Consider the following 24,988-nt stretch of genomic DNA (forward strand, 5'->3'; position numbering starts at 1 on the left):
GAAACACTTTTGCATCCATGAAAAAGAACACTTTTTTCTGCTCAGCTCACATAATTCCCCATCATTTGCCTCAACTTTGAGATGCCAGATTTTCTGGGTTTTTTTTATTTTATTTTTCAATTTATTTATCACTTATTTAGGTAGGTATTTTTCTCATGTTTATTATTTATCTCAGTTTTATTCAGTCATAAACACTATCAAATTTTCGTAGAAAAATTTACTAACAATTTATGTTTGGTTTTCTTTTAGAAACAACTATACATATTTCATGTGTCTTGGATTATTTAGTGGAAATGTTGTTTCATGCAATGTAAAGAATCTGCAACTAACCTCTCAGTGACTTCTGGTAAACCACAACGTTCATTCATTTCTTTGTAGATCACACTGACAACCATTGGCTACGGAGACAAAACTCCTCTTACTTGGCTTGGGAGGCTGCTTTCTGCAGGATTTGCTCTACTTGGCATTTCCTTCTTTGCACTACCTGCTGTGAGTATGCCTATAAAAAGTGTAAGAAGGTGACAGAAACTTCTCCAGCTCCTGCTGGTGTTATGATACAAAAAGCTGAAGGAAGTTCTCAAGATGAAGAACAACCGTTCAAGGCTTTTTGCTTTATGACAACACCAGTGAACTGCTGTCTGAGATCCAAACAAAAGGTTTTGTGTCATTGCCTGAGTCTTGGGGAGTTTGGCATAGACAAAATCAGGAAATAATCTTAAATTAGTTAGCATGCTGTTGTACAAGGTTGAAATTCCTTCCTTTTTTTTTATGAATTGTGGCTTATTTATTACTGCTTTTCTTTCAGATTTTTGAAAAAAAAAGATCAGTTTATGTGGTTTTCTGAATTAGATTCCACTAAAGTGAGGTGTTTCTAATAGGTTGTCTTGTGTGATCATGTTCAGGCTACCAAAAGAGAGTAGTAGAAGGTATTAAATCAACCAAAAATTAATGTCATTGAATGTAAAAATGCAGCTATCAGTTTCTGTGAATGATTGTAAATAAACATGACGGTTTGTTTATGTTGCATTTTTCAATGTTCAGAAGAATTTAATGGAAATGGGAATCATCTAATGACTAAAATACAGTGTAGCTTCAGAAATTGCTTTTCATTCTTGTGAGTGAATTTCCTTTCTTTTCTAAATGAGTATTGAATAATCATGAAATCAAAAGTGACATTTGTATTTTTTTGTATTGCATCCCGTGCAACATATACACAAAATCATAGAATCATAGAATCATAGAATTGTCTGGGTTGGAAGGGACCTGAAAGATCATCTAGTTCCAACCCCCCTGCCATGGGCAGAGACATCACCCACTAGATCAGGTTGTTCAGAGCCCCATCCAGCCTGGCCTTAAAAACGTCCAGGGATGGGGCTTCCACCACCTCTCTGGGCAACCTGTGCCAGTGTCTCACCACCCTCATGGGGAAGAACTTCTTCCTAATGTCTAATCGGAATCTACCTGTTTCTAGTTTTCCTCCATTCCCTCTAGTGCTATAGCGGTGCCTGGGATTGCCCCGACCCAGATGCAGGACCCTGCACTTGATCTTGTTGAACTTCATGAGGTTGGCATGGGCCCACCTGTCCAGCCTGTCCAGGTCCCTCTGGATGGCATCCCTTCCCTCTAGCGTGTCAGCTGCACTGCATAGCTTGGTGTCGTCAGCGAACTTGCTGAGGGTGCATTCAATGCCACTGTCCATGTCGCCAATATAGATGTTAAATAAGACTGGTCGCAGCACTGATCCTTGAGGGACTCCACTTGTCACTGGCCTAAGTGCCCTACCCTGGGACGTGGCCCATTTCACAGCCACTCTTTGGGTGCGGCCTTCAAGCCAGTTCTTTATCCGCTGTGTTGTCCATGCATCAAATCCATCAAATCAGTATTTTAATACTCAGATTCATTATCTGTAGATCACTATACAACATTTATGTTATAATAATACATTTGTTTTCAACCTTATAGACAAAACCTAAAACTAATAAAGATGTAAAAGATGAATAACTTTACATATTGGAGATGCTCGAACTTCTGTTCCTTGTGTCATTATCTATGTAGAGATATTAATTTTCCTCATGAACAACCTTTCTGTAAAAAAAGAGGTATCTGTGAATCTTGTATTTCTAATACTGTTCTACCCTGACTAAGGATCAAGTGAAGATATTCTTACTTATAATGCAGACAGGTCCAGCAGAAATATTACACTCCTTGCAAGCCAAGGAGGGAAACATTCTCCATCTTTGGGTCTGTTTATCAGGAGTCAAATCTATCATACTTTTTCAAAGGTTAAAATGCTGAAAGGAGAGAGGTTTCATCAGCAGCTTTTTCTCATAGCCCAGAGAATGAACAATGGGGATTATTTAGATGGAAAAGAGCGAGAAGAAATGGTCTTACCTGTTATACAAGGCATTTTTTAACTTTTCTAAAAGCAAAAGCTACGATAAGCACTTCAGATACAAACTTTGAGGTCCATATATTTCTGGTATTTCTGGGAGCTGGTCATTTTGTTATTGCTGTCTTTAGCTCCTCTGAATTGTTCCTGCTTCATTTCATATATATCCATGGCCTTTAGAGTGGCAAGAACATAGTGTAGCAAAAGCCTGAGCAATGGTTGGGATGAGTGATCACTGGTAGCACCACAGATATTACCTCTTAAGTAAGAAGCCTCCGGCTTCACCACAAAAGGGGCACTGTTGTTAAGCCTTATAATGTTATACAGTGCCAGAAATGTGTTTTCTGAAGCAATCATATGGCGTAACATCTCCACAAAACTTTGTAGCTGATTCTGTATATTAGTTGAAAGAGTAGCACATACTGATGAAAGGCATACTGTGTTGCAGGGCATCCTTGGCTCGGGATTCGCATTAAAAGTGCAGGAACAGCATCGTCAGAAACACTTTGAGAAAAGAAGGAATCCAGCTGCGAGTCTAATTCAGGTAGATATGAAAACAGCGAAAATATAATCATAGGTGATTTCAAGTACATATTAGAGCAAGTTCTGTTATTTCAATGTGGAAAATTTTGTGGAAAAAATGTTTATCGGACTCGTTAGTTTTATGAAATGTCTGTTCGATGATTGCTATGCGTTGCCATAATTGTGTATGTAGCATTTGGATATGTGGTTTTTCAGTTCTTCTGTCTAGGCTGAGGAAACCCAGTCAAGGATGTCAACCACGTGCCTGCAGTTAGTGAATTGCTTGGAAAAATAACTTTTGATCCCTAGACAGCCCAACTGACAGCACAGCACTTGTGCCTGTATTAAGCTACTTGTCATCTACTACAGGGTTTAGAAGCTCCAGTGAGTGACGTAGTTAGTGAAACTGAAAAGTGTCCTACTCAGAGAATTGTTTTCACTATTAGTCAATTTAAAAGCTGGAAATGTAGGGACTATCGATTCCAAAATCTCTGAAATTTTCTGAAATGGCTTCAGCTCCAATATTGACATGACATAGTGCAGATCAACAACATAGTGCAGGTCAACAACAGAGAAAGATTTTTCCCAAGCAAAAGTTGCATGATATTTGTTAAACAATTGTTTTGCACAGGTTCTTTCTTTAATTTACCATCCTAGGTAAAGGGGAGAAAATCCTCTATAGAATGATGTTGCACAAAGTTTTACTCTACTTGATACATTGAAAAAAAAGGGGCAAATAATTTTCTGGCATCTTGGTTTATTTTCTTGGGATTCCAAGTGTTTTATATGTGCCATTTATGCTGTTTTTCTAATTCTGAAGTAACGAATCCCAATGAAGAAGCTGAGCTTAAATACACTAGAGTTGCATGATAAGTTCAGGATAGATTCCAGGCTGTCTTTAGAGCATTCTTAAAGTTAATAAATGTTCAATGATTATTAAATACTATATATCTGAGATTTAGTATTTATTAATTTAATTAATAAATATAAATCCACTCCTTTTGTATCTATTGTACTGTAGAATGACTGTCTGAGATATCTTCTAACATATATATCCTAATCTAATTCCAAGTTTGCTTGCCAGAGGAAACAGACAATAGATGTAGATTTGGGGTGTAGCTCCTCTTATTATTGTATGGTAGTTCAACCAAAATATTAGTATGACAACATACTAAATAAAATAAGAGTAGCTAGCTGACTGATTTCAGAAAGTGACTGTGAGTGGGCAAAATCATTGTGAAAGGAAGACATTTGTGGTGGGATCTCTTGATGAAGGCTGTTCAACATTTACATGTTCAGCATTTTCAGTGATCTGGAAATTAACTTAAAATTGCTGATTGAGATATTTGCCAATGGTACAAGGCCTGTCAGAATAGGAAAGATGAAGGCAAGCACATGGGAATGAACCTGAGGATGGTCTGGGTGACTTGCTGAGGTGGAACAATTCCTACCAAATGTCTTAATACACCAAATACAAACCTTGATCTAGAAGCAATTAATTCAGACTATTACAAGAGGCCTCTATCCTAGTATTACTGACTCTAGAAAGGATTTGACAAAGGATGAGAAACACAGACGATAAAGAGTGGGAAAGAAGGGTCAAGAGCATCATACGAGTTCTCAGCATGTTTTTCCAGATGGCTTATCACAGTCCTTAGATACAGAACAAGAAAGGTAACAAGTAGGAGAAGACTGATATTACCACTGTATATGATGATGCTGGTACTAACATGCTACATATCAACTCAGCCTCTACAGTTCATAAGTGAGACTGGAAAATTGGAGGAAGCAAAGAAAACACTGGGAAAAAATTAATCCAGGACTGGAGAATGTTTCATGTCATAAATGCAGAGTGTATCTGATCTGTGTATCATTGTCTATGGTAACAGTGCCCTGTTTTTTAAATTGTCTGTTGTGGACATTGATAATGAAGTACAATGGAAATCAGCGTGCTCTAGTTTATCAGCATAAAGTCTATTTTCTAATCAGTTACTCTGTTTTTTCTAATCAGTTACCCTGTTGAATTATTCTGTGCTAACTCCTCCATTGCCATAGCTATACTGTGTGCTAGAGCCTGTAGCTGACTTAAAGATAGCTAAGGTATCACTGTAGAAAATTGAAATGTTTCATATCAACATACTTTTCTCAATTTTTTTAGCTTGTAAGAAGTATTCAGTGTGAATATTATTTGAACATAAAAGCCCAGAGAGGAAGTACTGGAACCTGCAGGACTGTTTAATGTAGCAGACAGAACAAATGTCTCTGGCTATAAGCCAAAACCAAAGAGTTTCAGATTAAAAAAGATGCAGAGATTTTTGAAAATGAGAATGATTAACCAGTGGAACAATTTACAAAGTAAGTGACAGGTTATCCTTCTGTAATTGCTGGGAGATATATAGTAGGAAAAAACAGGGTATCAGATTCTGTGCAAGAATATCTGGATGACATTTAGTGGTTGACACTATACAGGAAGAGTAGATATTCAGCTAGTACAAATTAGTATAGTTATGCTGACATCAGGGAAGCTGTTCCAGTTTGTACAACAGAGGATCTGTCTGTCTACATGTGGTTATAAATCTGAACAGAGAATACGTTTTCAGTGAAATGCTTTGGTCACTTACCTTTGGAATTATTTATTTTGTGTTTTTAAACATTTAGCAGTGTTTCACACCACAGCGAATACTTCTCTCCTAAATGATTCTGTTGGATTTTCATTATTATTGACAAAATGTATTATGACACTTTCTTTACATCAGACTGAAGTTAATGTGAGTGTCCCCTATGGACTTGTCACCAACAAATCACTGCAATGCTTTTTTGAGCATCTTTGTATGCTGAGTATTTTCTAGTCTTTACACAAAGCTGGTAACTCTTACTTTACCATGTAAAGTGTACTGTGATTGACAAAAGGTTTTGGTAATTTTTTACTGGTATTTCCTTAATCAACCTAATGGAGCACATCCTGATCTGAGCAAAATCCGCTTTCTCCAAAATCAGTGCGGTGGCATTGTCACTACATGTTCTTGGTTCCTTTGTGCTTTTCTGTTGTTTCCCCATACCAGGCTTCTTGGCGGTTTTATTCTACCGACACCAGCCGAACAAACCTGACAGCCACCTGGCGATATTATGAAAGTATTCTTCCTCCCCTCAGGCATGTATCAGCGCTACGAATGATAAAAGAAATCCATGACTTGTATTGGTTACTAATCTGCTTTTCATTTTTTTTTGTTTCATCCCCTGCTCCCTCTTGCCTTGTTTTTTCTTTTTTACCGTATATCCTGCACGTAGTGTGTATGGCGTAGTTATGCGGCTGATGAGAAATCGGTTTCCATTGCTACCTGGAAGCCTCATTTGAAGGCCTTGCATACCTGCAGCCCTACAAAGTAGGTACAAATGTGGCAGCTGGTGCTGTTCTCAATGTCTGTTCAAGCTTATAGAGAGTTACTCTTTGTCTCTTTCATCTTGTTTTGTCTTCTTAAGTCCTGTCATTAAAAATTCCAACTAACAAAACCAACCAATATTATCTAGAAGCCTGGAACAGTGGGACAAATACAAATCATTGCCATTTATCTAAGATGTATCACTGAGCCGCAGGCACTAGAAACATTTTTGCAAAACCCGCTCATAGACCAAGTTTAATGTTTCATCCAGTTCAGAATTATCACTAGAGTATAATGTAGAGCTTGTTCCTTGGTTTAATGCTATTTTTATGCCTATGTCTCTGTACAAGGCTATAACTACAGATCTGCCTTTCCAAGGGACGAGGGCCTTGTGTTATTCTGCAGGTGAACGCCCTGGGGAATTTGCTTCTTTTTGTTATAACTTCTGATAAATTCAGTATTTCCACTGGGAAAACCATATCCTCAGCTGGTGGAATATGACTAAAAAGACCTGATGTCACAGTTTGGCAGACAGAAAATATTTGCCGTCCTAGTTTGGGTGAGAAATCACAGAGCACTGGCAGCCCAAGTCTCTTCCATAATTAAGTACAAGATTTACCAGAAGGGAGTAAGTTGACTGATTCAATATGGGGCACAAATCAGGGAGTAAAAGATACTCGATAAAGATCAAAAAAGAGAGTGCCAAGAGCATTATGGGAAAGCTCTGATAAGCATCCTAACTGTTGTTATTGCAGACAGTGCAAGAGAATTAGTGGTTTCTCTCAAAGCTGGGTGATGAACATTCACATGACAGTGAAGAGGTAACTGTGTGCCAAAAAGCTCAGCCAAAAAGAGGTTTGGCTGGGTACCCAAAGCTGATCTTTGAATTTCAAATTGTTGACAAGAACAGAGACATAAGTAATACATTACCATAACTGTAATTCCAAAATGCTCTAAACTAAAAGGAGCTTTTAGATTAAAAGCTACATGGAATGTTGATTTTTGACATATATGAACAGGTTGAAGGCAACATTGGTATAAATGGAGGGATCTAAAATTACACAAATAATGAAGCTGTATTCCACCTAAAATATTCTAAAATACAACTGTCCCTCAAAAGTGCATCTGCTTGTTATTTTAAATAACTTTATTGCTGTGCTATCCTAAAATTAAACCTTTTTATTTACCAGAGATAACTTTATCTAATAAGAGCCTACAGCTTTCTGTTATATATGTGTCAGCAATGCATTTTGCCTAAGTGCTTTGCCAACTCAGTCTGCAGTGGTATGTACTAAGCATGTTATGCATGTGTTAAAACAGCTGAAAAGTTTCTTTTTCAGTAACATTGTTGTTACAAGTCTTACTTGAATGTTTTTGTGGTTGCAATGTAATGTGTGTGTTGTAAAGTAATTAACATACCCATTTACGTTTATCATATATCTAACATCATCTGTAACTAAGTAATGTGATTACTATCTGCATAACAAATATGTTTTTCCCTCCCACTCCCTGACCTGAAGAAAAGAACAAGGGGAAGCTTCTAGCAGGTTTGTAGTCTCTTTTATTTCTTTCATCTATGAAATGGCTGCTTCTTAATGGCTTTTAGATGTCTCAGGTTCTGTACAGTAGGTTCAATGAACCGTAACTATTAACTGATAATAATCGCAAATTGCATTTTTTAAACTCATATCAATAGACTAATGCTGCTGAAGGTGGCTTCTTTGTCCTAGTTTTTTGTATGGAAAAAGTAGGCAATTTTTTATGTTTCTAGCCACGTGTTCTAACTTCAGGTGGAGCTCAGTTTGATCAGTGCTGGAGTCGAGCAGCCTCCCCAGACCCAGCTCTTGGGCAAGGGCACAGCCCCTGGCTTCTCCCATAAAATCTATGCTTACGGTTTACAGGAATCACAGCGGAAGTTACAGGCATGTAGTCAAATTTGGCTTTTGTGAACAAGCCTATCAGTGCTCTGTCACAGGGAGAGGACTCCCCAACAGTGGGTTGGATGTCACCTCAGCAAGAGTCTGTGCTGCTCTCCAGGAGCATCCTCAAGGCTTCCTCGGTGCCATTTGCCTGCATTTCCTAACTGTGGTGGGTTGACCCTGGCTGGACACCAGGTGCCCTCCAAAGATGTATCACTCCCCTCCTCAGCGGGACAAGGGAGAAGAAATATGAGGAAAGATTCATGGGTCAAAATAAGGAGAGGGAGATAACTCAACAGTTACCATCATGGGCAAAACAGACTCCACTTAGGGAAATTAGTTTAATTTATTATCAATCAAATCAGAGAAGGACTATGAGAAATAAAACCAAATCTTAAACCACTCAACTTCACTCCTGATTTCTCTGCCTCCTCCCACCAAGAGGGATGGAGAACGGCAGTTGTGGTCGGTTCATTACATGTTGTCTCTGCTGCTCCTTCCTCCTCAGGGGGAGGACTCCTCATATTCTTACCTGCTTCAGTATGGGGTCTCTCCATGGGAGACGATCCTTCACAGACTTCTCCCATGTGAGTTCTTCCTATGGGCTGCCGTTCTTCATAAACTGCTCCAGCATGGGGCCCTTGCACAGGATGCAGTCCTTCGGGAACAGACTGCTCCAGCACAGGTGCCCCACAGGGTCACAAGTCCTACCAGCAGACCTGCTTGAGTGTGGGCTCCTCTCTCCATGAGTCCACAGGTCCTGCCAGAAGCCTGCTCCAGCGTGGACTTCCCATGGGGTCATCGCCTCCTTCAGGCACATCTGCCTGCTCCAGCATGGGGTCCTCCATAGGTTGCAGGTGGATATCTGCTCCACCATTAACCTCCACTGGCTGCCAGGTGGACAACCTGCATCACCATGTTCTTCACCATAGGCTGCAGGGGAATCTCTGCTTGGGTGCCTGGAGCACCTCCTCCTCCTCCTTTTTTGCTGACCTTGGTGTGTGCAGAGTTGTTTCTCTCACATATTCTCACTCATCTTTCTGGCTACAATTGCTCTTGTGCAGCAACTTTTCCTCTTTATTAATTACGTTATCCCAGAGGGACTGCAACCATCACTGATGGGCTCAGCCTCGGCCAGCAGCAGGTCCATCTTGGAGCCGGCTGGCATTGGGTATATTGGACATGGGGAAGCTTCTAGCAACTTCTCACAGAAGCCACCCATGTAGCCCCTCTTCCCAATACCAAAACCTTGTCATGCAAATCCAGTAGATAACTTTTTCCTGCTGTCCTCTCTTAAGGAAGGTTTGGGGACACAGCACGTGAGGGGAAAGCACCACTGCAGTGGCTCACCTTCTCCCAGCTGCGTGGCCTCAGAGGAGGCAACCTGGCATCTCTCCTAAGATAAACCTCACCGTGGCCAGCCAGGAGGGCAGATGGAGTTTCCACTCAGCGTAGATGCCAGCTGAGGACTGGCTGCCTGCAGCACACAAAGTCGGGGCTTGGCAGGGCAATCCTCGCTGAGTAAACAAAGCCCTGGAGCTGCGCTGTCCTAAGGCGGTCAGAAGAAATGCTGCTCTTTGCTGTACTTATAGCTCAAATCCTCAGAGACAGGAAAGGACTCAGTGGCTACAAGAGAAATTACACCACCTCTGAAACTCATTAGGGCTGGGAGACTGCAGGCATTCAGCAGCCAGCACTGCGGTTCCACTTCCTAGATTGCTCCTCCGGTGCCTGACTCCATCCGTTTCCCTGATGTGCACCTACCTGCTGTTAGTGTCACAGCACTTCAAGGGGACTGGATGTGCTCTGAGATGTCACATCCCTCAAGAGCACTTCACCTGCTCTGTCAGTTCTGTGACTTTTTGCATACATTACCTCCACAGGCTTGCTAGCAGTGTATTGATCTCATTGAATTATCACAGCCTGATCAAAATTCTTTGCACTTAACAGCCATATCCTCCACTCCTTCAGTAGCAACATTTAATATTAACTTTTACTTTTTTAAAGGGGAGACTGAAGTTGGCAGTGAATGAGTACATACCTCCAAAACAGTGATTTGTGCAGAGGGGAGAGGTTATTCCCAGTTGTACCTATGAGCACTTTGAAGAGACAGATTTACTTACCATAACCCACCAATCAAAACTATATTACATGCTCCACGTTAGTGACAACTGTTGTGGTTTTAGAAGTAGACAATGATTTAGCCAGATTTTTTGCACCTCTTTTTCACTGAATGGAAGATGTTATTCCCTTCAGAAACTCTTAACTAATGTGCATGCTGCTGCAAATTAGTTTAGATATAAATATGAACTAGTTAACTCCTGAGATCCACACCTACAGTAAAAACTCTACAGATCATTCAGTACCTTTTTAAAAAGGTGTATTTTGTCCATGACTGTTTGTCATACTTATGATGATATATTGTTGTATGTTTGTATCACTTAAAATACATGTGTTGTATGTGGTCTTTTGTGGTAGAAAAGTAAATGTAAACTGCTGCAACATATTTTGAGACAACTGTCCTCGACTATTTAACTTCTTTTTTACTGCAATGCTGAGTGACTTGCATGGGATGTTACGTGAACTAAGTAAGCTGCTTCTTGTTTTACTCTAAATGAAGATGTATTTGCACAAGTAGTGCATTGGATTGCTTTCTGAATATGCCATTTGCTCTGTACTCCATTCTAATAGCAGTGGAGAAAAACTTTCATTGCTTTAGGTAAAGAATTGTTTTCTTTCCTACCAAAATGACTTTTATATATACAGAAATTAATTCTTGCATTTTGTCATGTACAGACCCACAGCCTTTCATTAGATAACTAAATGTTGCTATGTATTTGAGTTTAGAGCTGTGCTTATGAGGCTGTAGCTTTGTACTGATTTTAAGAAAAAAATGAATGCTGTATTTCACAAAATATTGTACACAAGTATTCTCATTAATCATTTATCAAAAGTAATGGCAGACAACCTTTCTGGTGTATTCAGCCTATAAATGAGATATTTCTATAAATCAGTTCTAGAGTTCTGCAAGTCATTTTAAAAGCCTAAATGTTAAGTTTCCCATATCTACAAATGCACATGCTGAATGCACATATTTATTTCCATTCAGTTTCCCTATGTGGCTGAAATTCTTCTTGTGCAGGAAACTAGAGCAAGACTGATGAATTTACAACATCCTGAGAGTATAAGTAGGCTTATACTGTGTGTAGGACATGCACTGGGTGTTTGCAAAGAATGAACATCACCTAGTGTTGTATCTAGTGAGCCTGAATACAAAATCCCAATTCAGACAACTCTCTCTGGTGCAATAAGGAGGAGTTTTGCCAGTATAGGAGCTTGGGGGAAAAAAGTCATCCCTTCTCTGAAGGAAACAAGTAAATTGTACTCTGGAATTCTTTCCACCTCCTATATCATGTCTGTTTCTAGAAACAGACTTAATGTGAGTTCTCTGTATCCACCACATGAAAAAGAAATTGCCAGTTATGCAGAATCTAACTTGAGGTGACCCCTTACCTAGCAGTGGAATACTTAGTAACATGGTCCTCTATCTCCCCTCACTCCTAGTAAGCTTTGTAGTAATAAAGAGAAGCTCTTCAGGATGTACACCCCTCGGAAACATAGGTATTCAGCATCCTGCCTATTCACATGATGTTTGAGAATGCCGACTAACATCAGGTGCATGATTCATTTACTTCTCCTCCTCAGTGCCTTCAAGTTCCTTACTTCTCCAAAGGAGGTTTCTTAATTTATTTATTTTTAAATGCTTGTAATTCCCTTGTTGCTTGTTGCCTGCAATGACATTAACACAGTGGCAGTAATACCAGTTCTTGGAAACTCATCTGGTCGGACAATTGCAGCGCGCAGCACGCCGCGATTTGCTGAAGCTCAGTTCCCCTTCTCCACCTGAGACTTGAACTTTTAGAATGCGTTACCCTGTGGAGATCGAAAACTGGGGTTGAATATTTGGGTTAAGACATTTCCCGAAGTCCAAGAGGATTTTTATAACCACGGCAGTTGAGCTGTGGTTATTAAGCAATAACACGCTAGGCAATGCCAACAGTCAAAATGTGCAATTGCTGAGAAGAATCCCCTTGGACACAGCCTGCGGAAGCTGTGCCTGCATCCTGTACTGGAAGGTTGAGGAATGCATGTGAAATCAACCATCTGCTTCAGCTGAATTCTGTGCAAATTGTGTCTCTTACCAAAAACGGTAATTCCTAGGTGGATGGATCTTATGGGAAGAAACCCTTGATGTGTAACTCAAGCTTATGACAATTTTTTTCTTACTTTTTAAAACTAATTTAAAAGACAATAGAAGTACAAACTGATGATAGAAAATGTAAATAAAAAATAATTTATCTTCATCTGGAAGCTGTTCTGAAAATGCAAAAAATACACAAAACCCCTGAACTTCATCTATTTTTTTCTGTTTGACAATTTAACCTGAAGACATTATGTCCCTGAAATTCTTGTTAATACTCATTTAAGGTATGAGGTATAGCACATTTCTTGGCTTCATGGTCCTTGCATGAGACTGGTGGAGGAGTCTTGAACTTTTGACCTTTACATGTCATTGTACTACCCATTGCATTTGCATTTGTTCAGTAAAGTCATCTGTAGGTTTAGTAGGAATCAATACCCGTATTTCTTGTATTTTCAGCAGTTGACTAGCTGCTAAAAATTGGCAAGTAAACTTGCTTGACGTTGTTTGCCATGGGTGATAATTTTTGGCAGTTTTCACTTCAGTTTTCACTCAAGATTCCAAGAGTTCTCTCTCACCTGCAGGGCCTCCAGTTATTTCCGATTAATTTCAGTTTCTTCCTACTCCCTCTTTCACCAGCCAGCATGAAAAGCTGAAAATCAAATCGTAAATTGTGACTAGGAGCAAGCAGTAGTGCTGCAGGTCTGAAGCTGTGGCAGGGCAGAAGATAAACTTCGCCAGAAAAGCTGGAAGGCAGCCAGGGAAAGTGCAGAGTGGGACCGGGAGGCAAAGAGATGCTCGGTTGACCAAGAAGTGTAGTAAAGTGGTCTATGGAAGACAGACAGAGCTGTGAGAATGGGAGGGAAAAGCAAGAATGTGCACGGATTTATCAGTTAAAACAAAATCTCATCAAGTCCAGCAGAGTATTCATTCCCCTGCAATGAGGCCACAGTGACCTCTAGTGTCCCAAACCACCTAACGCCTTCATAAATTAAAGATGAAAAAGACAGAATTAAAAAAAAAAAAAAAAAAAGAGAGAGAGAGAAATAAGAACTGAGAGTCCTTTGCTATTCCAAGGAAGTGAAAGACTCATGCATGTACTGACAGGAGGAATGAGTGGTAACATCCTACAACTGACCCTCCAGAAGGCAAAGGAAAAGTCACTTGCTTCTTTCCCCACATGGTGCTGGTTGTAATTGATCTCCACTAACAGATGCCTTAAAGCTCCAGTGTTACCGATATGAATGTATTCCACAACTTGCAATCTGCAAGAATAGAGGAGCAATAGGTCCGAAGAGATTACCATTGCCAAGGAAGATTGTAATAGAAGATAAATATGTATATATATCTAAAAGGGATAAATCATGTAAGGTACAAGAAATGATGGTCAGACACACATCGAGAAGAATGCAGAGATGACTAAAGGTAGTGGTGGTTTTCTCAGATACTTGTCATGTAGATCTTATTCAGGAACCTGCTTCAGAGGCATTTAGAAATCCATTTTTCTGATTCCTTCTCATGTTTTTTCACCTTTTCAGCCAACATTCAGCTTCAAGTTTGGGAGGACTTTTAGGGATGTATGAATTTCCAATGGCCATTAACAGGTTTACGTTAGTCCAAGGGATTTCCTTTGGATATCATGCAAAAAGAAAGGAGAAAAGGGGAGAAAGAAAACTATAATAGTCTATATCCTGCAAGGGGTGATTTTTTTTTAGCACAGCACTGGACAATGCTAGTAGACCCAGCAGTAAATCAAAATAAAGGGCCCTGAAGGCCTCAGTGCTACTGATTCAAGTGCAGAGTGCCAAAAAATGCTTGAAAAGGCATAAGATTATCTCCACTCTGTATCTCTAACACCATCTCTACCACTATTACAACAGAGAATCAAGAGCCAGGAACCATGTAGTCTATAAGGAAAGTGACTTACACTGTGGGAAAAAGCCTGGTCAGGATGCCTCCAAAATGCTCTAATTAAGTTATTCCTTCATTATCTGTTATTTCTTATACATGGAAGAGCCCCACAGCAACGTGCTCCCAAGGACAGCTGCTTTTTTCTCCCAGGCGTTAGTTCTTCACTGCTTCAAGTCAAACAATTTATGCCTGCACTGAGTAGGACCCAGTGATTTCAGAAACGTTTCCCACCAGTCTCAAAATAGGAACTGGTATCCAAGAAGCAAAAAACTATTATAACCAGTGTCTTTGGAGAAACTCTCAACGCACAAAATAGAGTTTCTGAACCGCGCTTCCTTCAGGGGCTGCATTTCCTTTCATGATGCAGCAACCTCTGCATGGACCCTTGGCATGCCATTATGTTGCCATTGCTACAGAACAGATTTTTTTTAATTTTAAAGTATGAGGTTTGCATTTTAAATTAATATTTTCATTCTCAGTGTTGCACTTTTGAAAAATGTTTCTAGTACCGATGAAGTGTCTACTGTTCCTTTCACCATTGCCTCATTGCTTTGATTTGGAGAACTAAAGATATTCAGGTTAAGTAGCCATTGTGTACCATTCAGCTTTTATAAATGAAATAACCATGTGTACAAATCGTTTAAAGGCAGGCATTGCTTTCATTAGTATAAATTAGTTGACAGAACAACAAGAACAAGTATGCTTTTTTCATTTTTTAATTTTCTTTTTTATTTTGGAATTAATGGGATTATAAAAAATGTGGTCCATATTGATTGCTTTTTATGGCTATTTTATTGATTTTCCTTTCATTTTAATTAGTGTAGTGAGAGATCTGTACAGAAACTTTTTTACTCTTAAGATTCATGAAAAAAAATATAATTGAATTTCATGCTTCAATAGCAAATACAATTTGAGCCATAAGAGGAGTTTAAAAAAGCACAGGGGACACATGCCTAGGAATAATATCTGTAATAAGAAGTCCATTTTGATTCTGTTGCTCATGCTGTATAGTATGACAATGCAATAATGTGGTTAATAAATATTTTACAGCTTATATTTTCATTAAGTTGTACAATGTGAAGGATTCCTGAGCTGAAATGCAATTCAGTCTTGAAATGTAATTTGTACTGAAAATTAAATTTTAGAACTCACTTCTCTTTCAGATAGTAGGTTCTGTGGGTCTTTTGTATTGCATATGCAACAGCACACAGTACTGCAGGTCTGGGTAACAATTTGCGATGGAAATAGATAACATTTCCAGCACTGTGGTGTGTTTATTTCAACAATTGCCTATTTGGGGCAAGGGAAGAAGGGAGTTGCATTCAGAAATTACAGTAAAGGTATTCTTTCAAGTGATTCAACATGCCATATAGAAATACATTTATCTAATAATCTTTCTATTGATGTGCTCATTTTTTAGCATTCTTGAAAATCCTCTCCTTATTAGCTTCCCAGCATGTGCCTTGCCTGCTACAAACTGCATCCTTTCCGCTCTCAGCAATGCTTGTATTCAGCATGCTATGCTGTGCTATGCTATGTTGTGCCTTGCCATGCCATGCCATGCATGGACATACAAACCTGATTATCTCAACATTTCACAGCCACAGAAGATTATAACTACTTTCCATTTCATATAATTACATATTAACACTGTATTTTCAGAGTGCAGTAGGTTAAACATCTAAGAAACATGTAGTCCATGTTAGCATTAGTTAATTAGCTGCAGAATTCATTTCTGCTGAAAACATCTTGGGGCCATGCTGAAGTTAAGTGCAAAGACTGAGAGTACTTCAAGTACAATTGTAATTTGCAGGTAGACATTCTTTGCTATAGGTGTTATAAAAGTACCCCCAAAGCCTATGCCAGGGCAGTAGGACTGCAAGACCCAGAAACATCACACCATGAGCAGCTACTGCAAGGCAAAAACGTTGACTGAGGAAAAAGCATAGGAAGATAGTCACAGTGACCACAGAGTGTTCATCAGATATGTTTGAACATGAACAAAGGCAATTTAAGCCCTCGCAAGTAGAAAATCTACATACCCCACATTTAGCTGACTGGAGGGGAGGTTTATAAGCACAGGAAGGAAAAGAATCAGCTTGCCGTTGGGCAACTAGAGGACCACAGGGCCACTATCGATCCAGCAGTCACAGTCATGAGCTTGGCTGGGTTTTTGTACCTGTCCTAAAGCACCTGCCCAATACCACCTGCAGGCAGTCAGCTCCCAGCTCCATCTCCAGCAATGACTTCAGTAAGCACAGAGTGTATCATTTCATTTCCATTAATCCAGTCATCACGCTGTTCCTTGGATGTTTTGTTAATTTTGGTTTCGTCTTGTCCAAGTTCTGTAACAAGGAATTCTGGATACAAGTGATCACTAACAATTCATATGAGATGTTGGAAGTGCCACATCTTGAAAAAGCATGAATATACTAACAGTATTTTTGCCTGCTTAAAAAAAAAAAAACAAACACACAATACTACATGGCATGCAGTAATAATAGAATATATTTTTTCCATGTTTATCTGAAGAGATGGCCAGAAATGCACTGAGCTGGGCTGACTATGATAGAAATGAATGTATTTAAAATTCAAGGAATAGGAAAAATAATATTAGAGATTAATCTATAAAATTGGTTGAAATTTGTTTCTGTTTGTTAATTTTAATCTTTTACAAGGCTACTCTATACTGTAAGACAAATTACCATTGCTAATGCCTCCATCAGAAAAGCAATTGCATCAAATCAGTTTCACTCCCAAATGAAATATATTCAGTGAAAATAAAAATGTGTAAGAAACAGACTCATACTATTGAGAATTTTTAGAAATTATTTTTTATTATTGTATGATAGAAAAAGGAAATGGAATGAAGGAACTATGGAATGAAATATATTTCTCTTCTTCACAGTCAAAAGCTAAGTTTTAAGGAGCGGGTCCGGATGGCCAGCCCACGAGGTCAGAGCATAAAGAACAGACAGTCTTCAGTTGGAGATCGCCGGTCACCAAGTGCCGACATTGCCACAGAGGGCAGCCCAACCAAAGTCCAGAAGAGCTGGAGCTTCAACGATCGAACCCGCTTCAGACCCTCGCTGCGGCTGAAGAGCTCACAGCCCAAACCCATGGTCGATGGTAGGAGTTTTTCACGCCTCATTTGCCATCGCACACTGCTCCCAGCCTGCTCTTGCAGAGATGCCTGTGAATGCAACCCATTTTTGAAAAGCCTGAGGAACTGTTAGTAGGGTGCAGAGACACAAGAAAGCTGTAGCTTCCTTCAAAGACGATGACCAAGTGATTTTTCTTTTTATAAGAAATCTCATGTCAGCTGTGCATAGGGTGGAAAAGGGTGTCACTAAGGAAAATTGCAGGTGGGCTAAGTGCATCTCATGGCTTTGGCTGCAGCCGCTCTGCCACCATGTCCCCTCTCGCACTGCTGGGCCGAAATGCTGCCCAAACCTGCTCCCCTCGCTGGTGGGCCACACACCATGCCCAACACTGTGTTGGCTGTGCCTCTGCAAGCCAAGAGCACAGCTTGGTATGGCAGTGGCCCCTCACGACAAGTTGCTGGGAAGTCCACTCTTACCTCCATGAGGGATACAGTCACCTGCCACCAAGAGAAATATCACTGGGTGCTTTATGTTTTAAAGGGTTGTACCCAGTTTGGTAAGGCAGGTGGATTTAGCAAACAAAATGAGCATTATTACTTTTATATACACAGAAGCAAAAAACTGCATGCTTTCTAAGGGGCGTTTTAGATGTAGGAAGGACTCTTTGTATGTGGAGAACCTGTGTCTGTGAAAATGGCTCACTGATTCCACAGGAGGCAAGAACATCCCCTGAAAGAGGGCAGATTTAGATGAGATAGTAGTGAGAAATTCTTTACTGTGAAGCTAGTGAGACACTGGAACGGGTCGCCCAGAGAAGTTGTGGAAGCTCCCTGCCTGGAAGTGTTCAAGGCCAGGCTGGGTGGGGCTTTGAGCAACCTGGTCTAGTAGGAGGTGTCGCTGCCCACGGCAGGGGTTTGCAACTAGCTAAGATCCTCTCTGGTATTAAACTAGCCAGTGTTCAGGCAAAGAGCTTCATCTGCAAAAGCTTGCCAAAACAGACACAGTGATTCCCATAACCCAGGGAGCACCAAAGTGGGTGAGAGCAGGCCCCTGACAGGCAGGAGCCAAGAGCATGAGATGAGCCCAACCTTAGTAAGGGACAGGTCCTGCACTGAAAGGTGACCTCACACAGCACAGGGGTACCACTGCCCCAGTGGATTTGGGTTTCTCCACTCAAATTTTTCCCAACTTACGAATGTTTTGTTCTTTCATGGGGGATACCCGCCCCTAGGTAGAAAATAAGGGAAACAAAATAATTAGCTATAACAAGAGGCAGTGACCCTGGCTATATGGGAAAGGTACGATGTAATTACTTTGTTCCAAGAAAAGAGATATAACTCTAAACTCTGTGAGGGCAATCATGCATGTTACATCCAACAATTGTAGTAAAACTAATTAGACAGAAGTGTGATTGGTCTTGGCTTCCTTTTTAAGAGCATGTATTATCACAGATACGTAGGTTGCAAAATACCCATTGAACTGAAATGCCCCATCCCTCAGCTGAGGACGTCCTACGCAACACATCTTCGCAGGAAAAGCCTGGGTAAATAAACATTTCCTGGAGGGCAAACAAGACAAACCAACAGTGCTTGTTAAGGTCATCGTTCCAAGCTAGCCCTCCCCTGCGGAGACCTCTCAGATGCACAAGTCCTGAACTTGGCTGTGTTACAGTGAGCTGCTGGGGTGTACCAGCCTCCCGGCTGCTGGCCAGGTTGCTCACTACTCCTCGCTTCATTCTGGGGCAGGGGCCCTGGATCGTGTCCTGCAGCAGCTGCGGCACGGGGGCTTTGGGCTGCTGACCTGAGTCTCAGGCTGACGTGGAGCTGGGCCACGTGCTCCACAGTGGGAAGTGAGAAACGCTCGAGGTACCAGAGTGAGACTGAAGCTACCCTGTCTAAATCTAGGCTTCCTATGTAATCACTTATATAGTGCGAGTATCTCCCTAAAACCATGCCAGAATTGATTTCATAGGTTAAACCTCCATAACTCGCACTGTGCCTGGAAGTGACCTGAGAAGAGGGTAATTTGTTGAGCACACTTCCAGGGTATCAGCAGCTGGCTTCTCCTCCAGCCCTGCAGCCTGCACCTCTCTCAAGCATCCGTTTAGTTTTTCATCAGCACATTTGCCACAGAAACATTTCCTCAGCATGTCCTCTATTTTGTCCTGTACGTATTGTTGTTAATAGCAATGATTTGCATGAGAAGATTGTGTTCCCTCTTATTGTCTCCCTTTCATGGAAAAGGTGGCATAAATGGCACCTTGGGTATATAAATCTTTTATCTGTAGATAAAAGATAATAACATTACTGTACGCAAATCCTTAAAGATCTTCCCTTAGGGCGAGTGCAGCCCGTTTCCTGGTCAGTGATTTCCAGCTACTAGTCCACCCTTATGAACTGGGGCCAACAGATATGACCGATTTCTCATCCATGTCAGAAGGAACAGCTTCCATTGTCTCCAGCATTTAGGCAAATGCCAAGTTTCCACCCTGGGACCTCATCCAGCTACTTCTAGGACCAGTATCATCAGAGAGACCTCCAGTGTGCTCACTGCTGAGAGGCAGCTCCCTGTTGCCTTACCCAGTTCATTGCAGGAAAAGTCAGGCATTTCCAACCTTGATTATTTCTTTTTGTGTATGTGTGTGTGTGCATATTACCAATTTCATAGTTTGATACACTTTCTGCATTTGACAGCTCCATGAAAATGATCTGGAGATTATGCGTGTAGTTTAGAACATGTTGTATTTTTTCACTGAATGAAAATAAGTATTTGCAGCATTTTATTAATATCTCTTGGTTGTCAGGTCCTTCAGTTTCCTCCTTGAAGTATTCTCTGGTTCAAGCTTTAATTATTTTGGTAGGCTGATCTTCAAGCCAAACTAGAAGTCACCCCTTTCTGGATGAAAGTCTGGATACAAAAAAATACTGCTGAGCAGCTGGTCCTTCTGGTGATTCTTACATCTCTGTAGCATGTTTGGAGGGAGAAGAAATGACCTTTGCAATAGACTTCTTAGACAGTGAGAACATAGTACTGGCTGCCCAGTCCAATGTCAAAACTTTGTATCAGTGACCTAATGGAAAAAAAAATAAACTCTCACTGTGAATTTCCCCTACAAAAAGAGAAGACACTCAAGTATTTACCTGATTTTTATTTGACTGTATGAGATTTGAGGTTTTAAATGATCTTCTATTAGCACAGGCAGAGGAGGAATTACCTCACTATGAAGGTGATGTACACTGAACTCTGCGTAAAAATAAAGCAAAGAAGCAAGCATGTAAGTAGAGGGTTCAGAAATTACAAGAAATCGTGAGTGTATGAGGATGATGTAAGGCAGATAGAGAGTCAACACTGTGACTTTGCAGGGCTGACTGTGTTCTGATAAAGGACACGGTTGGAATACACACCAAATCACCAGAAATAGATTGCTAGAAAAATGAAACATTAGCAATCAGAAACTGGCCTGTAAAGGGAGGTTTCTAATCCAGACAGGGGCTTATAGAGGCAACTAAGAGGCTAACATGACTGAAAACATAGTAGCCTTCCTCTTAGGCTACCCAGTGACTTACTAACACTCCCTTGCTGCATACTGCATATTAAAACCACAGAAGGAAAGTTTCTTGGCAGCAAGAAAACACTTCATCTGGCTGCAGGTATCTCCCAAAAGGATTTTGGCATAGCCATCTTAGAACAGTGTGACCAAGACTGTTGCACAAATGGCTTTATTATGCGTAGCAACAGTCCTCTGAATCTGCCTATAAACCATTTATTGCTGTTGCCAAAGTGGGCCTGGCAATGGCAGCAATTATTTCAGCTACATATGTGCATTTGCAAATAGAATTCAAACCTGAGGGAGCTTTGGAGAAGTCTTTGATGATGTGGCTGCAGATGCTCTCCAGAGCATTTGATACCAGTGCAGGGGCATGAAACTGAAAACAAAGACTTATATAATCCATCTTTAAATACATGTCCAGTCTCTCATGACATGTGGCTCACAACTGCTAGGACTCTTGCTGAAGAGGAGACCCTGCCCAAATTAACAAAGATGCCAGAATACTGTATTTCCAATCCCTGTTATCAGTCTGAAAGGGAATGATCAGGACCAAACAGATCAAAGGGAAATCCTCACAAATCTAGAATAGTAAATAATGAAGCTTTACAAAGCACACGCTTGAAAGGATACAAGAATTGTATGGGGTCATGCAAGAGCCTCCCTCAAAAGGGTGCCATGTCACATGGGTGAATGTCCTGCCTGACCTCAGAGCCACCCCATATGTGAACACAAAGTGAGCCAGGAGCCACCTTTGGAGTCAAGGCCTCCTCATGCAGCATGGCTTGTGTCCCAGCACCAAAAGCAGGGAAAATGCAGCCAAACTGCCCATGTGGAATGGCCCCCAGCACATGAAAATACCCACTGGCACTGCCACAGATGAAGTAATGAACTAATATTTTGTTGTGGATAGAGTTCTCAGTGAGGGTCAAAAATGCCTTGTTTTCTTGTTATTTTCTACCGTCTCATGCTTCTATGCCTCTGCATGAGTTATTGTGCCTTTATTGTAACCTAGAGACATTGTGTGGCTTTTTGAATAAAACATCAACAGCATTCAGCACTGGAGATATTATAAACATTCCATTTGATTAATTAAAAAGAAATCTCTAAGGAAATATTTGATTTCTTGCACCATCCCTGAACATTATACACTCACACGACCTCTAGCCTTTCACTCCCTGTAGAGTATTTGCTCAAAATCCTCAGGGTAGAGTATATTATAAGAGTCATGGAAAGAATGCAATTGTTCATTTCAGCCCCCATGTCCTCAGTTGCTACCATGTTAATTTATGTATTGCAAAAAACACAGGTTTTCCTTTCAGTAGCACAAACTTCTTGACCTTGTACAAGATTCACCTGATATGGCAAAAGTCACTATTTTAGTTGCTTTTACATCTCGGCTAGCTTAAATTTGCTGGTTCGAAATGAAGCTGCATGATGTCAAAACAAAGCTGATCAATTTGTATAAACCCCATGTGATGGGACTAAATGACATTTTATTAGCAATATATCAATTTGTGCTAGAGAGGAGATTTATTTTTCTTGTGATTAACTCGATGATAGAGCTCTTGTTTATTACCATTGTCACTGTAACTAATTACGAAGATCTGGCATTCTGATCCAAGCTCCAAGTTATTTTTTTCCATTTATGTAAATAAATAAAGGCCATTGGCTTTGAGGCATTATTTTAATTTATTCCAATAAAGGTCCTGGCCATATGAGTCCATAACTTAGACCCTGTGATACATCTTGAGGAGCTCTTACTCGGTGGTCACGGGTGAATGATTAGCAAACTCAGCTCCATGGGGACAGCAGCACTCCACCACACCGAAGTATGATTTACATGGATTTTGGGTAACCTCATCTGCAGTGAGGAGTAAGCAAATGAGTTAAGAAGTAATTTTGAGAGGATACTCATAAAACTTCCCAACAACCATGTACCCTACTTGCACCAAATCTGAAACATTTGAGGAATGTTTTCATTTTTATAAAATATTTGGGGAAAAATCCTTAAAAAACGGCATGAGCCTTTTTAAGATACAGGACTCACCTGTGGCTACCTGAATCTAAAGCTACCTGAATCTAAACCACCTCCTTCAAACAACATGACCTGGAAATCTCCCAGGGCACAGGACCTTACTAGACCTCGTGGAATATCAGACGTCATTGACTGATGTGTCAGGGAGACAGTCAATTTGGTGTAACATTTACCTCATTACTTCACAGTTCTAGATCTTACCATATATATCCACAGTTCTTTTACAGCTTTATCTTCTTGTATGTGGTGTATATAAAATAACAGAGATGAGTACCTAAAAATATACTCATATCATACATTTGCAGCCACCTAGCATTTTTCTTACTCTTCTCATACGGCCATTTAAACTTGGTGGCTAATGTGCCGCTATTTATAATATCAGCCATTTTAACTGCACAATTATTGTGCGTATAATGAATTGTTTTTAGAAAGTCTCCTGGTCCTTCCTATCATCACTCAAAATGAAAAGGACTCCTTTTTAATTAAGTAGTGGGAACTGTTCCATGAAATACTGCCAGTGCAGAAAATTTTTTAAAAGTTAAATAGAAAGTAAAGATAATTGAGAGTTGTTAAAAGGGAATGCTAGTATTATAGATATTTGGAACTTGCCTGCATTGTATGATAACTGGTATAAATTAGGTTTCTAACCCCAAAAAGTTCCACTTACAAAGGAAGGAAACTAAATAATTATATCCAGAATATGTAAAAAAATTTCTGCCAATCCTGTTTTTAATTTTGGCCAAATCCGAGTTTTTTTAGAAGTGCTTTCACATGTAAAATATTGTTAGGGATATTCTTTATTATATTCTGCTTCATAATGCTCTTCAGCTACCAAATTCCAGTTCTGACATCCTCTTCTCTTCCCCATCTGGAAAATTTTGCCTTTTTCAGGAGCAAGTCAAGGGAGAAAGGAATGGGGCTATGGATGCAGCACTACTGCATTCCTCGTAGGGACTGCTTGCAGGGTGGAGGCTCAGGTCGGGCAGAAGGGAAAGGGAGCTCGTACAAGCTCATGCAGAAGTGCCGCTTCTTACAGGAGGCACCAGTTTCCTTCCTCTCTTGAGAAATTGCTTTCCAGCATGGAAATGGAAACCCTTTCGTAAAAGCTCCATGTAAACAATGTTTTCAAATGTTGTCATCCTTATTCCGTCTTTCTTAATTCTGCCACTTGAATACTGTTATGTATCACCAGGGATTTTGGTGTCATTTTCGAGACAAATATTAAGCATCTAACATGAAGAGCACATCATGGAAGTTTAGTTGTCCTGCCTCCTTCCTTCTTTCATGATTAGAAGAAAACCTTTTCTTTCTTTCTTTCTTTTTTTAGAGATCAAGGAAATAAATAAAGGATTCACTCCTTTGGGCCTCCTTTTTCTGGCCTCTGCTCTGGAAAGCATGTAAACATGGGCTGCTGCTTTCCTCTTTTTGGGGAAGCTTTGGTCGTTCTTATCATTAAGTATGTGATTAAGTTCCATCTCAATTAGTGTTGCTTTTTCAGATTATTTTTCCTGTGGAGCTTAGCAAACAATCATACTAAAATGATTTATATGAACTCTTTACTGAACAAGAGTCAGCTTATTGGTGTTTTAAAGCAAAGGAAAATTTGGAAGAAAATCACTTCTAAGGGTAATGAAGGGAATTTGTATTCATGGTTCAACAAACAAGGAGATAATGAGAGCTTGTGAGGAGGTGAGAAGTTTCATTGAACAAATTTAAACAAAGGCACTAGGCTGAGACACATTTCATTCTGATAAAGGGAAATTGTATGAATCTTTTTAACATAAACCATGAAGATGTTTGTACTTAGAACAATTTTTGAGTGGAAAAAAGTAACTGCGTTTTTGTGAAACATTCTGTGCGTTACAACATTTGTGGAAATACTATAAAATACATACAGGATATCTTCATTTTTTAAAAAACATAGGCTAAAGCTCTAATTCCCTACAGCAAAAGCTCAGGGTGAAGAAAGGTGCTTCC

General features: G+C 40.1%; 1 protein-coding gene across 1 annotated transcript in view; it reads left to right on the forward strand.

The window, feature by feature from the left end:
- The window catches only part of KCNQ5 (potassium voltage-gated channel, KQT-like subfamily, member 5), a 41,273-nt gene that overhangs the window by 1,151 nt on the left and 15,134 nt on the right, over positions 1-24,988 (forward strand). The window contains exons 2-7 of the mRNA XM_009869311.1: positions 379-489; positions 2,838-2,933; positions 6,200-6,294; positions 7,812-7,838; positions 11,775-11,831; positions 17,231-17,451. Coding sequence (XP_009867613.1) covers positions 379-489; positions 2,838-2,933; positions 6,200-6,294; positions 7,812-7,838; positions 11,775-11,831; positions 17,231-17,451 — 607 coding nt within the window. The remainder of the gene's footprint in view (positions 1-378; positions 490-2,837; positions 2,934-6,199; positions 6,295-7,811; positions 7,839-11,774; positions 11,832-17,230; positions 17,452-24,988) is intronic.

Source organism: Apaloderma vittatum, unplaced genomic scaffold, assembly GCF_000703405.1.
Source record: "Apaloderma vittatum isolate BGI_N311 unplaced genomic scaffold, ASM70340v1 scaffold21735, whole genome shotgun sequence".
NCBI lineage: Eukaryota > Metazoa > Chordata > Aves > Trogoniformes > Trogonidae > Apaloderma > Apaloderma vittatum.